General features: G+C 41.7%; 2 protein-coding genes across 2 annotated transcripts; both read right to left on the bottom strand.

Annotated features, from left to right (window-relative positions):
- Nucleotides 1–135: 135 nt before the first annotated feature.
- elovl5 (ELOVL fatty acid elongase 5) lies at nt 136–9657 on the bottom strand. The gene is made up of 8 exons (XM_040177878.2): nt 9481–9657; nt 6844–6908; nt 6453–6640; nt 4501–4578; nt 3704–3875; nt 3213–3337; nt 2953–3087; nt 136–2395 (listed from the first exon to the last, which is right to left on the bottom strand). Exons 2-8 carry the CDS (start codon nt 6899–6901, stop codon nt 2279–2281), a joined length of 873 nt encoding a protein of 290 aa, XP_040033812.1. The 5' UTR covers nt 6902–6908; nt 9481–9657; the 3' UTR covers nt 136–2278.
- A 1113-nt stretch (nt 9658–10770) lies between these two features.
- Nucleotides 10771–19096, bottom strand: gclc (glutamate-cysteine ligase, catalytic subunit). The gene is made up of 16 exons (XM_040178539.2): nt 18240–19096; nt 17635–17747; nt 16159–16341; nt 15902–16015; nt 15674–15732; nt 15295–15431; nt 15057–15131; nt 14856–14972; nt 14301–14439; nt 14074–14186; nt 13650–13742; nt 13449–13553; nt 13232–13313; nt 13030–13139; nt 12296–12416; nt 10771–12190 (listed from the first exon to the last, which is right to left on the bottom strand). The coding sequence occupies exons 1-16, from the start codon at nt 18387–18389 to the stop codon at nt 12009–12011; spliced, it is 1893 nt and encodes a 630-aa protein (XP_040034473.1). The 5' UTR covers nt 18390–19096; the 3' UTR covers nt 10771–12008.
- Nucleotides 19097–19322: the final 226 nt, after the last annotated feature.

Here is a 19322-nt window from a genome sequence, read left to right as displayed (position 1 = left end):
AAACAATAGATGGAAATAAAAATGTGAACAATAATGAGGCTTGGTGAACTCTACTCCTCTGGTGTACAGATATTGTGTATCTACAAGCTACACTATTTCTAGCATTTACATCATTTTCAAGGAAGCAAAACAAGTAGGTTTATAATCTCAGTTTATTTTTAATGAGTTACAGAGATTAAAGCGTAAATCACAACATGTCAACCCAAATTCACCCCACATTTCCGAAAATATATACCGTATATATATATATATGTATATATATATTTTAACAGTCTATAAAAATGTAATAAATCTTTACATATGCTTCCTTGGCTTTTACCAATTGGGATCTTGTTAAATGCTAATCCAGCCCTTAAATATATCGACCTTATTACCTTTAGCACTACAAAAGAGGAAGTGCAGCAGGATGGCGTGTAGCTGGTAATACTAATAGTAATTTAGCGTCATTACATTTTAGTTTAGTTCATTTTAGCTCATGGATGTTCAACGGGCTTTCTCTTATTGGCAGATATCTACAAATCAGATTGATCATGCAGACAAAATTGAAAGAATTATTAAGAATTTAAAGACAACTTCTGCTGCGCTAAAAATAAATCTAGGTCATATACATACATCTGAGCAACATGTTGTGCTCATGCTAAGGCCACACAGTACCTCATGAAATTGATTCAGCGTGGCAGCGAGTGCAGCAACGCTCCACTGAGAAAAAATGCGTTTTGCAGAGTTCATGATTCAAACATCCTCGTACCATCGCCTTCAATACCAGCATCTACCTGACAGTGGTTTAGTTAAAACGTCAATAACATAAACATAAGGAAGACAAAGGAATAAATAGTTCAAACCCCACAACCTCTTTTCCTCAAATAGACAACAATCCGCTATCTTGTCATAACACTATTATTTAACGTTAATAACATCTCAATGTGGTAAAATGTGATCGGTTCCAAATTTTGGGAAATGTTCTTCCTCTCATCTAACTCTGAGCAAGACAGTGTACGAGCATATCTCTATTGTCTGATACAGATAAACATCACTGTTGCGACAGTGAGTGACAGCGAAGGACATTTGATATATCAAAAAAAAGAAACATCAGGCACAGGATCTGAACTGGAAGTTTGGACCAACATGAATCTGGTCATAGCATATTGAAAAGATGAAAAATGCTAAATTATAAACCAAATAAACTGGTCCAGAAGGCACCATATTAATATAAAGACTCATGAAAACTACTACATATTACTGGCAAAACAATTCCATCTCATGATCCATTCGGTAGCTGCTTTGGAGCTTTTGATCGTGTCACATTATCTTCCTCAGTGGATGGGGTTTGTCCAGTTGTCATGAATTTCTATTCTTTTAGTTCAATGAGTTGAGGGAAAGTCAAAAGCTTTACAGCATCTACCAAATGGATCTTTTTTCATCTGCTGTTCCCACGGTCATGACAATATGTTCAGGTTCATCTGAATGTACTTTACTTTAGTGTTTATCTTTGAATTTTACAATATGATTTACTTGATAGGCCATCTACATAGTTACCAATGAGCAGACCTATGTTTAATTTGTTTTAATTATATTTAATGGATAGGGCTACAGTAGATATTGTATTCATCTGAGAGGAGACAAATAGCTTTTAATAACACGGGGGGGTTTGAGGAGAATGGATTTTATATTTATATTTTATATTGACTTGCCCTCAAACTGGTTTGAATATGAGCCCCTAAAGTACACTATGCTTTGGTTTGACAGCTAAATATTCCAAACGTAAAAACCTGCTCTTCAATCTGTCAATAAAAACGTTTTACAGTGTTAAACTGTGCAAACTTTAGAAATATGCAACAAGAGCAAGGAGTCATGCCAAGCAAGGCATATGATGCATACTTTAGTTACACATTAAGGACCATATTAAGAATTGTTATTTTATTTGTCCCTTTGGCAGCTGAAAGAAACCTCGTTCAGTGGGATAAAACTTTCCGCTGTACACACACTTTTGAACCTTTTCTGTGAAAAGCATCATAGAATGAATCTAAATGTGTGTTAGATTGCTGGTAGCAATAGCTTTCTCTTTTCTTTGGAGTGAATTACTTGCAGAAAGTGGGTGAGGTATTCATTCAGTGAGCATGCAACAACGCTCTACTAAATGAATTTATTATTCAATACCATGGAAAGTCTCTATGTGTCTATGTGAGTGCTAAACTATTCTGGATAGGAAGATACATAAACCTCGTAGCAGCATTAGCTCGCATGCTACAGTGAGAATTAGGTCAATGATTCTCAAAGGTCAATCCGCCCTCAGTTTCTTGTGTGTGGCTGGCGTCCCATTTGCATGTCCATTTTTTGATGCCAGAGAGCCGTTTTCGTGCTCCTTCTTTGGAGAACCACTGGATTTATTGTAAGTCTTGAAAGAAAGGCAGAAATAACATGTTATAATTCACTATTTTTATTACAGTCAACCTGTATCCTGGAAATGCTACATTTCCAACATTTCCCTTCATCCTATCAGCACCAAACCTGTTTGTGTCTCACTGAAGACGTTAATCTTTGAAACGGGTCGTGAATAGAATTTAATTTAAAATTGTTGTACAAATTGTTGCACAATTCTAAAACAGTGAAGTTTGTTGTTCTTAGCAAACTTACTCAAACTTTTATTGGGGACTATTTTCAGCCCTGGATTAAAATGCATTTAGTTCTTTATTCAAAGCAGCAAGGCGAAGTTTGTTGCATTGACTCCAAACTATCTGAAATGGCCGTCGTCCTCGTAGTAAAGTAACAAAAGAGCAACACTGAGGCTCATTGATGTGGCGACAGCAATCAGAGGATTTATAAAAAGATGATCCTTCTCAGTGAGATCAATTCATTGCTAGTTTTACTCTCAATGGCACAATAAAACCACACCGACCGACATCTGCTTTAAACCCATTGATCAATTATTTAAAAACAGAAGAACCAACTGACCTGAATGTAGAAGTTTGAGAAAAGGAAAATGAGCGTGACCATGTAACTTATTTGAAAGTACAGCCATCGCCTGGGGAAGCTACATGGCCATATGACTGCACACATCGTTTGGGACATGGTGAGAAAGAACTGGATCTGTGAATGAAACACGACACATAAATAAAATATCCCATTGACCCAGAGCCTGAAATATCTTTTAGTGGACGAGGAAAAGTCTGCACTGTATCAAAGCATTTCTTCCATCTCTGGGCCGAACCCACCAGCTGTAACTGTGTGATGTACTTCTTCCACCAAAGGTAGGGCCGCAGGGCCGGGATGGCCGACAGCGCGTAGTACGAATACATCACCACATGGACGAAGCTGTTCACCGAAGCGCCAAAGTACGCTGAAGAGACACAGGAGACACAAACAGCAAGTCATGCAATAGGTGTGTTGCCATGAAGTGAGGGTTAGCTTATTGACAGTGTGGAACCGTTACTATAAAGTTCATGTGAAATCAATAGAAGCTATTAACAGTGAAATAATACAGAAATAATATAGTGAACAGCTGATGAATAATGAAACATGTTCATAGATCAGAAGTGTCACATTTAACACAGTGCAGCTGCATTCAGGGCCTTTAATGTTTTTCTTGGTGTTTTTTCAGCGCTTATGGGTTCAACATCAGAGCAGTGGAATGATTTAGTTCTCTAAGTGTGGTTACTGCAGCGATTAGAATCACTGGAGGGAGAAGTTGTGTTAGAACACTCACAATGGCCGCAGGGGACCCAGTTCATGACAAACCACCAGATATTCAGCATGCTAGCGTGGTGGTAGATGTGAAGAAATGTGATCTGGTGATTGTTCTTTCGTAATATGAAGAAAAAGGTGTCCATGAACTCGATGACCTTGGAGAAGTAGTACCACCAGAGGACATTTGTAATCTGAGACAAGACGCAGCAAAACAAAAAAATGGTTAAAGGGAAATAAAACAGAAGAAAAGTCGTCTTGAAGAGAACTGCTGGCAAATCAGAAAAATACAGTTAAGACGTCCTCATGTAAATTCCAGCATACGCTATCTATGGTCATGGGTGATAAGCACAAGTCTTTCTCAAAAGCCCTTGAAAGCTCAGGATCGTAAAGCAGTTTAACTATCTGTACCGTAGCAGCGGCACATTGATAAACTCGGCGATTTAATCACCGCAGAATTGCAAAGCCGTGCAAATTTCCACCTTCCACGAGCCTTGTTTTCGCCTCCAATGGGCAGTAGGGCAACTGAAGAGAGTCATTATGCTGTGAGTCAGATTAAATTGACTCTCCTGTATCTGCAGCTTATCCGCTGGGATTTACAGGTTCCGAAATCCAAGCAAGAAAGAAACACACGTTGTGCTTGATATTTTTTATTTATATATACTAGCGTTCCAACAATAACCAGTATTTATGTCCACTGTCCTATTAATAATATCAAAAAGAAGAACAGAAAATATAAAATGCTAAACACGTGATGAAACAAAAATTGACTTTAACATTAATAAAAAAGTTTGCACGGTGTGCAGTAGACTGACGCACCTTATCGTCCACTTCCTGTGCACTGTGAGTGTCCTGGCAGTAGAAGTTGTAGTCGCCGCTCCACACAGCAGAAACCAGCTGAAGAAAGGGGAATGAATATTTTACCAATACAAAAGCTACACAAGCAGCAGCGCACAAAAACAAGCTACAAGGGAAATGTGATCAACAACCACTTTCCCTTTCCTACAATTGATAAAACACATGCACGGGCACATGGCAAGTTAGATAACTACATCTGCTCCCTTATTGGTTTGGTGTCAGCTTGCGGTCACCAATGTTACAATGATGTAATCTAATTGATCCTAAAAAGACAAAAAGGAGCTCGCTGAAATAAACTGCATGGTATGATGTTTAATGGTCCTCATTTTATGACCTGTTATCACAGAGCGTGTTGGAAGTTAACATGTAACACACAAGGGGCAACTATGGAATGTGCTAATGCAAGAATGTTTGTATAAAACACTCGATAGTTGCAGCCTATCTGGGCCAACCTCGTTTTTCCTGTACTAATGGGGTACTGTAGTGAATTATTCATAATGCTGGTGAACTTTCAGGATGTAACAATAATAGCTACAATCTGCTAATAGCTCAAATATCCTGACTTTTCTTCCCTATAGGTCCAACTGGAAAACATCATTGCATCCCTCCCTCCCTTAAGGAAACTGATAGATTTATTCTTTAATCATTTTTAACAGAAATGTTACTTCTGTTTCATTCACGATTAAAACATGCATGCAATGACAAGACAACATTAAAGAACTAAACAAACAGCACATCACACACACACACACACACATACACATCAGTGTGCAAGTGTATATTGGATAAAGTAAAAGCAATTATACGATTAAAACCAAGGATAAAAAGACCCTCCCTGTTCGGCCTGAGTCTTTCAGACTAAACATAATCTTTATCACAGACTTTCCAGGGTTATTTTTTCAGACTTAACAAAATACCTCATTGTAATAACAATTATTGAGATCAGAACTTTTCTGAGTAGTACTCTTTGGACAAGTCAACCTATCTGTGTGTGTACAGACAGTGTTGTGCCTTCAACAATTGTCCAACAACAATTATTCTAAAGCGAGGCCTGATGTTGATTCTCTGATACGCTGCCTTTGTTGCTGCTGTAAAAAGAAGCCAATAAACTTCCCCCAGTTAAGCATATATATATATATATATATATATATATATATATATATATATATATATATATATATATATATATATATATATATAGTATTTCATCATGTTTTATAACCCATTGATTGTTTCTTTAAACCCACAGCAGCATTAGTCAGCTTTTAAATTAATCACAATCAGATTTAGTCACAATCATTATGTGACAAACCGCTGTGACCTGGAATGTTGACAAGAACAAAACTGACTTGTACTTTGATCCACAATAAGGTGACATTGATTTTGGACGGCCAAAAGTTCACCCCATGGCCGGGGCATTGTCAAAGTACATGGTTTAATGAATCACAAAGCCAACACTCCACGGGGGCCTTATAAAACCCTAACGGAAAGACAAAGAGCCTGTCCTGGCTGCTCGATGGGGAGCACATATACTTTGGACTTACACGTGTGAAAAAAACGCTTAATATTTTTATAACTTCCTGACTGAAGTCAGTGCACAGCTACTGCCACTTAAACAGCACATTTAGCTCGCACTGTCAGCGCTCCAAATAATCAATGTTTGTTTAAATCAGTGTGTCTAGCAAATTTAATTCATACAAGGATTTTGTTCCCTGTTTAGACGGAGCCGTTGCAGCTGTCATTCCAGGTTTCCAGCCTTAATTCCAAGCTAAACTAAATTTCTTTCGATTTTAGCTTTACATCTAACAGACAATCGATGAATGTTCCCTCTTTTTGGTCTTCTACACTCTATTCGTAGTGCGACGCTGCACAGATTGCTCTGGGCCTCCCTCGGTGCCGAGCAGTCCGTTTACCTCATAGAACATGTAGAAGGACAAGAGCGTGAGGCCCAGATTGTAGAGCACCAGGAGGCCTCTGCAGGAGCACGGCTGCCTGTGTTTCATGTACTTGGGGCCGATCCACACGATCAGCAGGTACATGACGGTGAGTGCAAATGTTGGTGGGTAGTTGTCGAGCAGCAGCCATCCCCGAACCCGCTGATCTGAAACATGGAGATCAAGAGGACCTGTTTTCACCCAGCGCTCACTGACAAATGTTGACACAAAGAAACGTTGGCTGCATCAAGAGGGAAAAATACCAGCAGACTTTTTTCTTTAAGTTCATGTAATGTGTGCAGTGCAGAGTAATAGGAACGGATCAACGCATTTCAACATCACTGCTGACGAGGATACAAACTTGACTCACCCCTGGGTCCAATCCATGACTCTAACTGACTGTTCAGTTTTTGATTGAAAGACTCCATTTGTCACCTAAAATTGGGACGAAACATTTTAAAGCGGTATGAACGTTTTTTTTTCATTTCATCATTTGCATATTAAGCGAACATTTTTTACATATCCAACTGACATTAATATTCATGTGGAGTCATTGCCGGAAAAGACACAGCTCTAAGCCGATCTCTAAACTTTGTGCATGTTCAACCTGTGGTGGTACATTATTGCTTGATCACTCCCCTCTGTGAGAGTTAGAGCCCTTGTTTGGTGTATCGAGATGAAAAGTGCAGATTTCCCCTTTAAGAGGTGAGTAGCTTTTGCATAAGTATTTATTACGTAGTTCAGATGCCACGACTATGCTTGTGACAGTCAGATCTACCCAGAGATATAAATCTGAAGTAAATGCTCTATGAATGCCTGGATCGTTTTTCTTTAACATAGAAGTTTTAAGTTATAATTACTTCCTCGTCCACCTACTCACGGTTGCTGTTGAAGGTTTTTTGACTGAGATACAAACCCTGGACAAACCTTTTAGGTTTTATATTCCTGTTTTTAGTATAGAGAAAACTCCCTCCCTGGAATTCTTGCTTAGTAATAGCTTTGATACAGCTTTCTCACACCTACAGCTCTGTAGCCACCTTCTCCAGAACAATATCACATGAGGTCATTCACACACACACACACACACACACACACGAACAAATCCCTGCAGCTGATTTTCTAATTTGAGACGTTCACCTCAGAGATACTTGCACAATCCTGCAGGCCTCTTCCTCACCTTCAGTTTGGCACAAAATGCCTCATCGCAGCCATAGAAATGTTGTATTTACACTGACATGTTTCTGCAATATGGACTCAATTCAGTCCAATTACGTCACAGACCGCTGCACTAGTGGACAGTTTCTACACCTGCGTCTCCTGCTGGAAACAAAATGTGTTCTGTGTGCTCTATGTCTTTCTCACGTGTCTCCAACAGATGTAACAGATGTGGCGGTTATAATCTATTTGACGGAGGGCCATGTGAATTTCTGCTTATTGGCCTGTATTCCAACAAAGGACTCTTAACATAATCTTACATAATATGATTAACTAATCTCATTTAAGCTGCAGATGGGTTCCAGTCTTTTGGCTCCAGTCTGATTCGCGTATGTTTGAGGTGAGTGTTAACACAGCTGTACAAAATACCCTTGGATTTCTGAGGCAGAAATCCCAGACCAACTGGTACATTTAGACAAAGCATCCCATTCCAATAAGCACGCAGCTCGTAAGCAAAGTCATGTTAGAACTGAGCGGACACACCTGTGCCTTTGTTTTGATGCATTTAACACGTATATACCATATCAAGTATTCACTTAAAAAGCTGGAAAATAGAGGTATTTCAATCATGAACTCGAATGATTATGTTCAACAATGTTGATTCTACAACGTGAGGACTGAGAACTCAGAAATGCTTATTACAAAGTATATATGGTATACAGTTGTACCTTGAATGCTATTGTGATACTCAGCACAGGACAAACGGAGATAAAAGTTCTGCTTCCCAGGGAGCAGAGTATTGATAGTTGCTCTTCTACATAGTCACTGGTCTACAGCAACCAAATACGGCACATCCTGCGGATCCTCATGACAGTGATATCCATGCTCTGATTATCAGGGATGCATTCGGCTGCAACAACACAAGATAATCTGCAAAGCCTTAATCAGAGCATGATGAGCAGCAGCCAGTCAGTCAGTCTGTGCTAAACGATGGAGCCATTAAAAATACGTCTTTCATCACTGAAGCGGATAATGACTGTAAGAGTCAGGGTTGGCCATGACAGCCCGTATACAACCATGTCAATATATCTATCACCATATATTTTGTATAGTAGTTAGTGCTGCAAATCAATTAACCGGGATTGTTTATTGCAGGATTTTGACATCAATATGATGATGTACCTGTATTTGTTAGGTAGAATTTCAATGGCATTTAAAATGACAGAATACAGCCAGTTACAAAGTTATTCTCTGTTCACGAGGTGTTGTAACTGACCGATGCATCAGGGATGCATGTTGGCTTCTTTGAGACAAGTCCAATTCGCTCTTTTGCCATTAAGGCTTTGTGTTAAACTGACCGCCATACATGTATTTAAGCAATTCGTGGAGGGATTCATGAAAATCTGCGATTTGAACCTGAATTATAAACGGCAGCATAGAGGCATCATTGAAAAGTTTTGAGCAATAAGACCACCATGAACGTTTGGATTAACACGGATACATTATATATATAGCACAGTGTCTACCATCGGGGACACACGTGCTCTTTACGCACTGCTCGGTGCACAGAATGAAGCAGCAGCTCGGTCTCCAGTTTAACAATAAAAGATGGAAGCGTTACGTGATGACGGCGGTTACCTCGTTACATCATTCTCTAATTCCCTAAATCAAACTTTCAGAGAGGAATTCATTAATGAAAAAAAAAACAAAAAAACACTTATCGCATCCTGTCGATCGCAGCCCACATGCGCGAGGTCACCGCTTCAGCATCACCCCAAAAAACACCGCGCGCGCGGGAAACCTTTCCCCTCAAAAGAAGCGACAGAATGACGATGGAAGAGAAAAGACTCACCATGAAGATGCGCGGCCCGGTCGCGTCAGACGGGGAGCGAAAGACCGAGTGCGGACGAAGAGATGCAGCTGTGCGCCGTGGACTGCCTACCTTAGGAGGCGGGGAGGAGAGAGGGAGGAGGAGGGAGGGGAGGATGAGGGGGGACGCGCCTGTGTAACCTTGGCGGGCTGGCCGGTCTGAGCACAACGTGCAGCCTTGTCGCTCAGTGGAAAATAGTGGGAGGAACATGCAGGCCGGCCCGTGGCCCCGCAGGAGGGACACAGCCAAGAGGTGACCCGGTGTGTTGCAACCACGCACACACGCACGCACACACACACACACACACACACATGGACTCACAAAGATCATCAAGTTGATCTTTGCAGTTAAATTCCTGTAAATATGCGGGTACCGCACAAGCTGGGGTTCGCTTTATTTTTCTGTTTCTTCGTTTGTTTGCATTCATTTGGTTGAAAAACATAAAATACCCGGTGTACAAATACTTATTTACACGTTAAAAAGGTGCATTCAAAAGCAACGTCATTTATATATAACGTAGGACAAATCAAAGAAATCATGCAGAAAGCCCCCTTTCGATTAATAACACTAATGTGCATTTTAAGTCACTAAGTTGAATAAATATGTGTATTTATGTAAATGGGAATTAATCTTTTTTGCACATTTTATTTAGAGATATTAAAGAGACAGACTGAGGGGAACTTCTGCATTCTGCCTGAAGTGATATTATCTTCATTGATGAGTGTGTTCCTGGTTTGAACAGCTATGAACGAGGAGAGGATGAATGCAGGCAACAACCAATCGATCCGATACAATAAATATTGACATTGGCTATAGGATATAGGACCCCGATTCATTGGGGAGGAGAGTCGGAAAACACAACAAGAGCTTTGTGTGTGATCTGATTCTGTTTTCTGGTCCTTCCACCTGATGGGTTTTTCTTTCCAGGCGTTATCTGGTCTAAGAGGTCAAACCGAGGTAAACTGTCATTTGTACCAGCGGCTCAGCTTTATGTGAAGTTGTGGTTTGATACTACCACCTTGTGGCTGTGAATGTTCATTTTTTGGCTGTTTTATTTATTTGATTATGAATTATGTTAAAATGCCCTGGTTTCATTTAGTAACGTCTTTGCAAGCCTTGTTGATTTTGTGATAAAAAACACAGAGGAGGCTTTGAATGTTGACATTTCTTATGAAATCTAAGAAGAAAACATCTGTTTTGAATCAATCACAATCTTCCAAGTCAACTGTTTGGGACAAATCTACGTGATGGAATCAAAGAATGTAAACACCATTTAATCAGAACATCTCTCAGTGCTTTCCCACTTTTATTGCATTTTTCAAAATCAGTTAGCGAGTGGTCTTTGGCTCAGACCTGTGAGAACACTTGTATGCCTGGATTTAGAATTCCCACATCTCATCCTTTCAGTGGGGGAAAGACAAACTGTTCCCAGTCGGTCTAATGCTGGTCTCTCAACATGAACAATCAGAAAAACAGCCGTGATATTTGGGACACACAATAATACTCCCCAGCACGTTCAATCGGCCCCAGTTAGTTTGTGTCAATTATTGAATATCTTCTTACTAAAGTAAGCTAGTGAATCTACATTTAACCCCTTGGCCTGTTACTATGGCAACGTAGCATTTAACCCAAAGCACATTTATTTACGGCCTGTAGTCTCATGTTATGTGAAAGAACATGATTTAAATTTGACAAAGAAAAGTTGCGTTGTCTATAAGCTTCTGGTTGCTGACCAATATAGGAATGATGTAAATGTGTTGACTGCAGGCTTTCCTACGGGCACATCAGCCAGAACCCTGCCATGTTAGAGTAGTTTCTAGATTTTGTGAAGGCTGATACTGATCCAGCTTGATGATGTTGCCTCAACCAACTAATTTCATCTAATTGAATCATCTTCTTCGGGTTCCTGAATTGAAAAGCATCCCATACAAAACCCACTAACCAGCTGCTGCACGGATTTATTTTGAAGCAGCATAATTTGGCAAAGAAAAAAAAAAGAAAAAGATGGTTGACCCTTTCCCTGTGAAGGCGTGTAGCACTACTTAAAAAAAAGGGTCCTACTATAATGTCAGTCTCTTAAGCAAACAGAAAAACTCCCTCTACCAAAAGCAAAAAGCGTTTACTCAGTGTTAAATGAAGGCGTGTGACGTTTTGAAGAGCGGTAGTACAGTATTTATCCAAGACAAGATTAAAAGCAGACTACTGTACAACTCTTTGCTACATTTACATTGTCACACAGATAGGCTTAATTTCCAGAGAAAAATAAATACACATCTGATTTCTATTACACAACCGTTTGCATGTCTTAACCCTATTAAAATAATTCTGCAATCATAAAAATTCTGATACAGTATATATACACATACATTTGATGCAGGTGTGTTTCTTACAACACACACACATGCTGTTTTGCAATTTCTTAAAATTGGGCTGCTGTCGTTCTGAGCCACACATTTGGTCTTTCCATACATGCAAGGTTGTATAACTACTGCGCACTTGTACAGCTGCTCTCATTTGAACCGGTTCACCGGGTTTCCAATGAGCTCCGGGCACTGCTCTTCACCTTTAGCAATCGCGTCGCACTTCTTGAACAGGTCGTAGTTTATCTTGTCGGTCAGGACGCTGTCCTGCTTATACTGCGGGTGCTTGGCGACAAATTCCCTCATCCACTTGGCCATGGTCATTAGTTCGCCTGGTTGCAGATCAGAAACATTTACGGTTACGCTCAGAGGGGAAGCTGCACACAGAGACATCTGCTTTTGTTAACATTAGGGTTTGTTGTTTAATGGGAATTTACCTGAGGCACGTTTCTTGATGAGCTTCAGGTAATTTAAAATGGTGCACCTGGTATCCACATCCACCTCCATGTTTTCCAGATAGCAGTTGAGGATCGGGATAAGCCCTTGAAATACTCCCTCCTGTTGATAAAAACCGCAGTAGTTATAAAAAGGGGCATAAACAGGACCCAGAGTCTGCAGCCAAGCTAGCGGCTGTGTGAGGCCTTAATAACGCAACATACTTACATTAACATCTCATTGAGCAACACAAAATGTTAAAGCTTATTCAAGCCCTTTATAAACACAGCCTTAGTAGTCATATAATTTAAATACGTTAAAATAAATTCTTCTGTCATGGTTTAATATTTGCGTGAGCAATAAAAACAGATAAAAAACAGCATAAAAGCTGTTTAACTACTAGAAATGGTTGCTTTGCCCTACGTTCCTTGATACTTGTTTTAACCAAGTTTCTCCATTTCTGCCTCCTGAATGATGAAGTCAGGTGAAAATGTTGTCTAAACAACACAATATGAATGTGTCAGGAGAGCAAGCTCACAGTGAAACACCTAAAATGAACACAAAGAACAACTGAGGCGACGTGGAAAGCAAGAACCAAAAGTATTAGAATTATTCCTGAGGGAACAAGGTCTGCTTCAGTTTGGGTCCAGTGGGATTCATCCTCTGGGCACCACGAATGCTTGAATCCATCCGATGCCTGTTGAGACTTTGTCTTCGAGTGTCAGGCCATAATCACCTTTCCATTGATGATGGTGTCGATGCTCATCAGCGTGTACTCCTCATTGGCGCCATCACTCTCGCAGCCGTTCTCAGCAGAGGACGCGCCATCGAGCCCCGGGTTGCAGCCTGTTGGTGGACAATATAAAAAAAAAAAAAGGAATCAGCGACTTAAATGGCTTTAAAAGTCGACCCGACGTTGCACCTTTTGTTTTGCCCACCTTTGAAGATGTCCTTCCGGAAGTAAAACATGCCCTCCTGGACAGAGTTTCTCTTCTGCGCAACCTTCATGTTTTCATCAACCTGACGGAGGAGAAGAGGTCGTTGGATCGGAGCACCGGGTTCAAAGCGTGTGGCAAAGGACGCAAATGTCCTACTTCATGTTTGGAATTCATCTTGAAAGATTATGAAAGAATGGAACTACGAGGCCGTGTTTACCTTTGACAAAGGGATCAGAAAGTCCAGTTTGTAGGACAAGATCACCCTGGTGAGCAGGACGACAAAGACCACGTATGCAGCGTTTTCAAAGTCAGTTAGCTGCACCTGAAAAATAAAACTCAAACTTACCATCTTTTTTTCCCTTTTCTTCTGCGTTTAAAGGCCATCGAACACAAAAACAGTGCCGTTGTTTTTCTTTACCTCCATGGGCCGGAACTCCACTCTCCAGCCGATGTCGGAGTTCGGAGGTGGAGGTTTGAACCTCATCGTCTGCCAGTTGGTCGACTGAAGGTTCTGCAAGAAGACGTGAGAAAATGCTCTTACTTACTGGAGGTAAACCTCTAGTGTCTTCTTAATAGTGCTGGGCAATGATTCAAATTTTTAATCTTGATTAATCACATGATTTTCTGAAATGAATCAGCAGTTAATGAAACCGCATAAACAGTCCGTCTCTCAATGATCTATGTTCAGTAGCAAGTGTCCCTGTTAGAATGAAGTAAAGGAGCACAAAGTACACAGCTGGAATTTACGGTTTAGTCTGTCAAGTTCATGTTTTTACTGGACTTTCTCAGTTTAACTAATAAACGCGTTGGCCTTCTTTTAAGAACTAGAAATAAAAGGACACCTCGAAGTGGTCGGACTCGTTCTCATCGTCCAAGTGGATTTTCTCCTCAAAGATGGAGAGTGGATCTCTGATGAAGAGGTGTGCTATGTGCTGGGCCAGCAGCTTGTCGATTCCTACAAACAGGAAGCAGATTATTCATTCATTTAGTTATTTATTTATTGCACAAGAATCTGCGGATTTTGACCCGAGTTGAGTCTTTTCTATTTATATCACTTCCTTCACGTTACCTGCATCGAGCAGCTGCTTGTAGATCTCCTCGTCTATCGTCAAGTCAATGTCGTTGTACTTCTCACCGCAGCTGGACAGGTAGCTGTCGATTGAATCGTATCTGGACTTGAAGATCCTGAATTTGTTGTTTTTCAGAGGCTGCAAGTGGAAATAGTTATTTTCATACATTATCCTTAACATAAAAATACCGACCCAAAGCAAGCATTCGTACTGTGGTATCTCCATGGTGTTTTTCCTTTTGTTTGAGAAAAGTTTAAAGAAGCAGCAAGTGAAATTGGATTTCATGGTTCATTGTTTCAGGTGTTGTTCATCTCAGTAAAACACAATAACAAGCTCCAGCAGCTCAAAGGCAACTAAATAGAGTTTGCTTAATTGGACAAAATAAATTAATCGAATGTATAAATCATTTAACCATTACTTACGATGTTGCCTTGTGTACATAAATCCCTTATTCCCCAATAATGAAAGAATATATAATCAGAATGAAAATCTTAATGCATATTTAAAAAAATTAATTTACATTTTCCACGCTGGGGGTGTATACGTTTGCTCACCTCCAGGCCGCGTTCTTCCGCTGTCCTGTCGTCCACCGAGGCAGAAATAACCCCCCAGCGACAATCGTTATCCGACACGAAGCCTCTGTAGAAGGGAGCAGCTGCGCTCAGCGCCATCTGCAGGAGAGAGAAGTTCATTTTTCATTTTTAGGATTAGTGGTAAAGTGGGGTCAGGTGAGTAATCATCATGTATATGCTCACCACTATGGGGCAGAATGTTGCTAGTTGGTCATAAAGGTATCTCGCTTCGTCAATACTACAAGCTTGGAATGTCACCTGCAAAAGGATCAGAAAAAGAGGCTGAAGTACATTTATGAATCACTTATTGAGATTGTAGAGTACAAAGTAGTCCAGTTTACAGCGCCTCGTTTACATCAGTTTGAATTTTAAAAAAGGATTGTTTGGAAGGCAAAAACCAACAAAGATGTTCATTCAGTACCTGCAGACAGCAGTTGCCCATCCCGAAGCCCATGGCGTCCATGTAGATGTGGTCGGGCAGAGCCGCCCTCGCCGCTTCCCCGTCGTCCTCAGGAAACTCCTCCACAAAGGGAGACGGAGTGCACTTGTCTTTGAAGACTGAAACACAAGAAGCAATACAGTCACACGTTTTAACTGCAGGACAGCATGCTCACAAAATGCTCATAATTGGGGGAAATGATGTCTCAGCTAGCTGTAGCATATATACTAGAGCCCACATATAAATAACAGTCAAGAATATTGATTGGCCATATCTTTAAAAGAATAAATCACAGAACTAACAGATAACTACATAATCCAAAACTAGTTTAAATTGTTGTTGAAATTTCCTTCAAACTCACTTGGCACATTGATCACAACTTTCTCTCCTCTTCTGTGACGTATGTTTCTAGTGAGGGTGCTGAAAGGGCAAATCCACAGAATCGCGTCATTATTAAAAGCAGTAAAAAAAATAGGCCATAAAGAAAACCATTTACTCGTCTTTTGGGTCAATGGGATTAAAAGGAGTCAAGTGTCGAGCAACTTGATCATGAGCTGATCTGTGAGGAAGCTTCATGCAGGATGCCCACCTGAACCGTGGGTGCCTGTTGATGGCTTCATCAGGGAAAAACAGTGACTTTGACACTCCCTTCTCGACCGGGGTCGGCCGGTGCTCCGGTCTGGTGAAGCCTGGGCAGCCTAACCTAAACAAAAAGAAGGATAAAAACACACAGAACTATTATAGGACTGCAACTAACAACTGTCAATGATCATCCTGCTATTACTCCTCCGTCCATTTAGTCTAGAAATACATCTTCTTAATTTGCTCTCATCTCCACCGATCTACCTCGGAAATGCGGTGACGGTGCAGAGGGTTTCGTTGTGGTTGAGGACGGCCGAGGCCTCTCGTCGCCTCTTCCCCATGTTGCCCTCCACGGTGTTGAACTCGGACATGGTCCCACCGTACGGCTGCCCCGGCGTTCCTTCGATCATGTAGCTGCCGTACTCCGGTCTCCAAAGGGTGGGGTGACTGCACAAACACGAAACGGTGCTGTGACAACATTCCACTTTTACAGGTCAACATGGAAGGAGGCCATTGAGAAAACTGATCTCCGTATCGCGGTGACCTTTCGGATTGAATGGACTGTCGCCGGTGTCTCTTTGTAATGCGTCAGCCGCTATCTCGGCACGGCAAACGAGCGACGACGTATTTGTGCCGCCGAGCGTGTTCTTTGCCGTGCGCGACAGAGGGGCAGTAATGAGGAATGCGTCGGCTCCATTCCCACTGGCATTTTACCCCGGGCGAATCAGACGGCACGGATTCAGACCGACGTCACGAGCAGCAAGCAAGCGCAACACCCACAAGCCCGTACAAACAAATCTATTCCGCCTGCAGGGAATTACTACTTTGAACTAATGTTACTACAGTTCGGACACGCAAAACCGTATCACAATGGAGGAGCTCTGACCGATATCTGATGGCTTCCCTCTGCAAATTATCCTCACATTAAGGCTTCAATTTGGAATATATAAAAAAAAGCCCTCCTTTAGTGTAAAACCGTGACAATGCAGATTGCCTCGCTTTTGGACAGAACACTGCTCACAGACACAAACATCTCTACAGTAAAGTCCACAGCAGTGTCGTGTTAGCGACTGGGAGGAAGCACAGGACAGTTACAGCTAGTAAATATATGCAAAACCTGCCTCGTGAGTGTGAGCAAAAGCACGATAGATATACCGTCCGATATGACGGTTGGCAAAGGCTTTCAGGAAAATTCAGGGTTAGTGAAATAATGTGATGAGACTTGGCGACATAGAGCTGCATGCCTCCCTGCACACAGATACAAGTGTTTCAAGTTTGTCCCACCGAACAGAGAACTGCTCACGTTGACAAAGGGTGGTGGAACTATGCCAACACATGCCGGATCCGCTTGAGTGCAAGTTTGTGTGGGTGAGCATTGAGGTTTTAGCTTCCATTTCATCTAAAAGTTTTCTTTCGTTTTATTTTATTACGGTCGACTAGTGTGCTACAATCTACTTTGAGAATTTGATTTACAATAAACACTAAATAACAATGTGTAACACTGCAGTGAAATATTCAGCTCTGCTAAGGTTGTGTAAAAATAAAGTCAGTAAATAATAGCACACAAAAGTGAAATCTATGCAGTAATGAAGAACTTTGGTGCAATATAATGCAGTTTATTTGGAAAGAATCTCAGAAAGTGATGGCCCTTGTTGTTCAAAATGACAGAATGGAGACATCTAGATCTTTTAATACCTGCAGTAAATTCAACCAAATGTATTCTGTGTCAAGTCCACTTACTTGGGGTTTATCTTCTCCCCCTGGTCTTGCAGAGTTTCCAAAACATCTTTTCCATTGAGGACAAGTCGAACTTTTTCATCCGCGTCATCCAATTCCACCAACATGTACTCAACCTAAAAGTAAATGATTAAAAGACAAACAGAACACATTGTCAGTCAGACAGACACCGATTTATTCACTTTAAGTTTGCAATCCAGACCAGACTGCACAAAGTAGCCGACGCTGTCACATCAATTCCAATTCATCAGTGGTGTTTCCTTGACTGTGGTGCCCCGTAATCCCCCCGTCTGAAAGGAGGATTAATCTAAAACAACAGCATTCCACATGGTGCGAAATCAAAACACTTTAGGTCTGAGGTACACTGAGCCTTTGTGGGCTGCTGGCGGGCAAAAACTAGTTCTGAATGAAGTTCACAAGCCCCAGCAGAAGCTTTTCCAGTGTTGGCGAACATGTGATCAAGCAGACAATGTTCAAACAGGGAGTGTCTTCCTGAACCACCAGTATTTGTATACAGTGCTGCATCATGCACAACATCAGGAGAGACTGATCAACCGGAAGCGGCAGTGCAGCGTGTTTGTGCGTTCATTTGGGGGCTCGATTCTCACCTCATCGCCCCATTTCAACACGTCCTTCTGACGCTCCTTCAACTTGTTGTAGATGTTGAGGAACTGGATGATGCCGTGTTTCCTGATGTGGTCGGCGTACTTCTGGGTTTCTTCCCAGTTCAGCGGGGACCCCTGAGACAGTAGACCCATGGCACCTACCGGGGCTGGGGGAGCGCGCGCGACCTGACGGGCTGGTTGTCTCGTCTAGAGCTCACGCGCCGGGCGTTAGCTCAACAGCTAGCTTGTGCGTCCAGCTAGCGCGGAACTAGCATGAAGCCTCGGTCCAGACGGACGGCGGATCCCGGGATCCTACGGGTGCGGTCGAGAGAGTTGAAGAACCCCCCCTCAAAAAAGCCCGCAGACCGTTGGTGGGTGTTACGCGGCGTGCCCTGTCGGCGAACCTCTCAGCGCGGGCATCCAGAAGAAGCAGGCCCCTCTGCTCGCATCGCTTGCTAACGTCTGGGTTTGACGTTAGCTCCACGAAGCACGCCGCAAGGATGATGCGGCTGCTCCCCCGAAAAAATGAAATGAAGCCCGGTGTTTAATAATGGGGAATGGGTGTTAATGTGCAGCTCAGTGGTGCGATGACAGCGAGCTGTACCGGTCGCTTGGCCGTTGTTGCCACACCAGTAGTTCTCGTGTCCGGGGCTGTGTTGTATATATGTGCAGGCCCTCCTGGCTTCACACACGTGATGTCGTCCGGCGGAACGAGGTGACGCAACGGTGACTCAGCGTTCTTCGTCGTTAGGCTCCTCCCACAAACGTGGCAATCGGAGCAGGTACGGCCACGTTCATTTGCTGCCAAGCTGTAAACGACAAAAATCGCTCAGTTGAATGTTTTTTTTAAATGCTAAAGCACCCGTTTTGGAATACTTGATATATAAGACAATTGTATTATATTTCAATCTGTTTAAACCGGCTTGTTTATTTATTTTCATTTTGCTTTATTTTGGCAATTTGATTTCCTTTATACAAGCTACGCATTTTCTGAAAGACACATTAAAAAGCGCTGCTCACAAGAACAATTACCACCACTGAGCAGTTCTCTAGAAAGGACACCTTTCTTATTATTTGTAAACCATA

The sequence above is a fragment of the Gasterosteus aculeatus genome, chromosome 6 (genome assembly GCF_964276395.1).
Source record: "Gasterosteus aculeatus chromosome 6, fGasAcu3.hap1.1, whole genome shotgun sequence".
Lineage (NCBI taxonomy): Eukaryota > Metazoa > Chordata > Actinopteri > Perciformes > Gasterosteidae > Gasterosteus > Gasterosteus aculeatus.
This window is presented reverse-complemented; position numbering and strand designations above follow the sequence as displayed.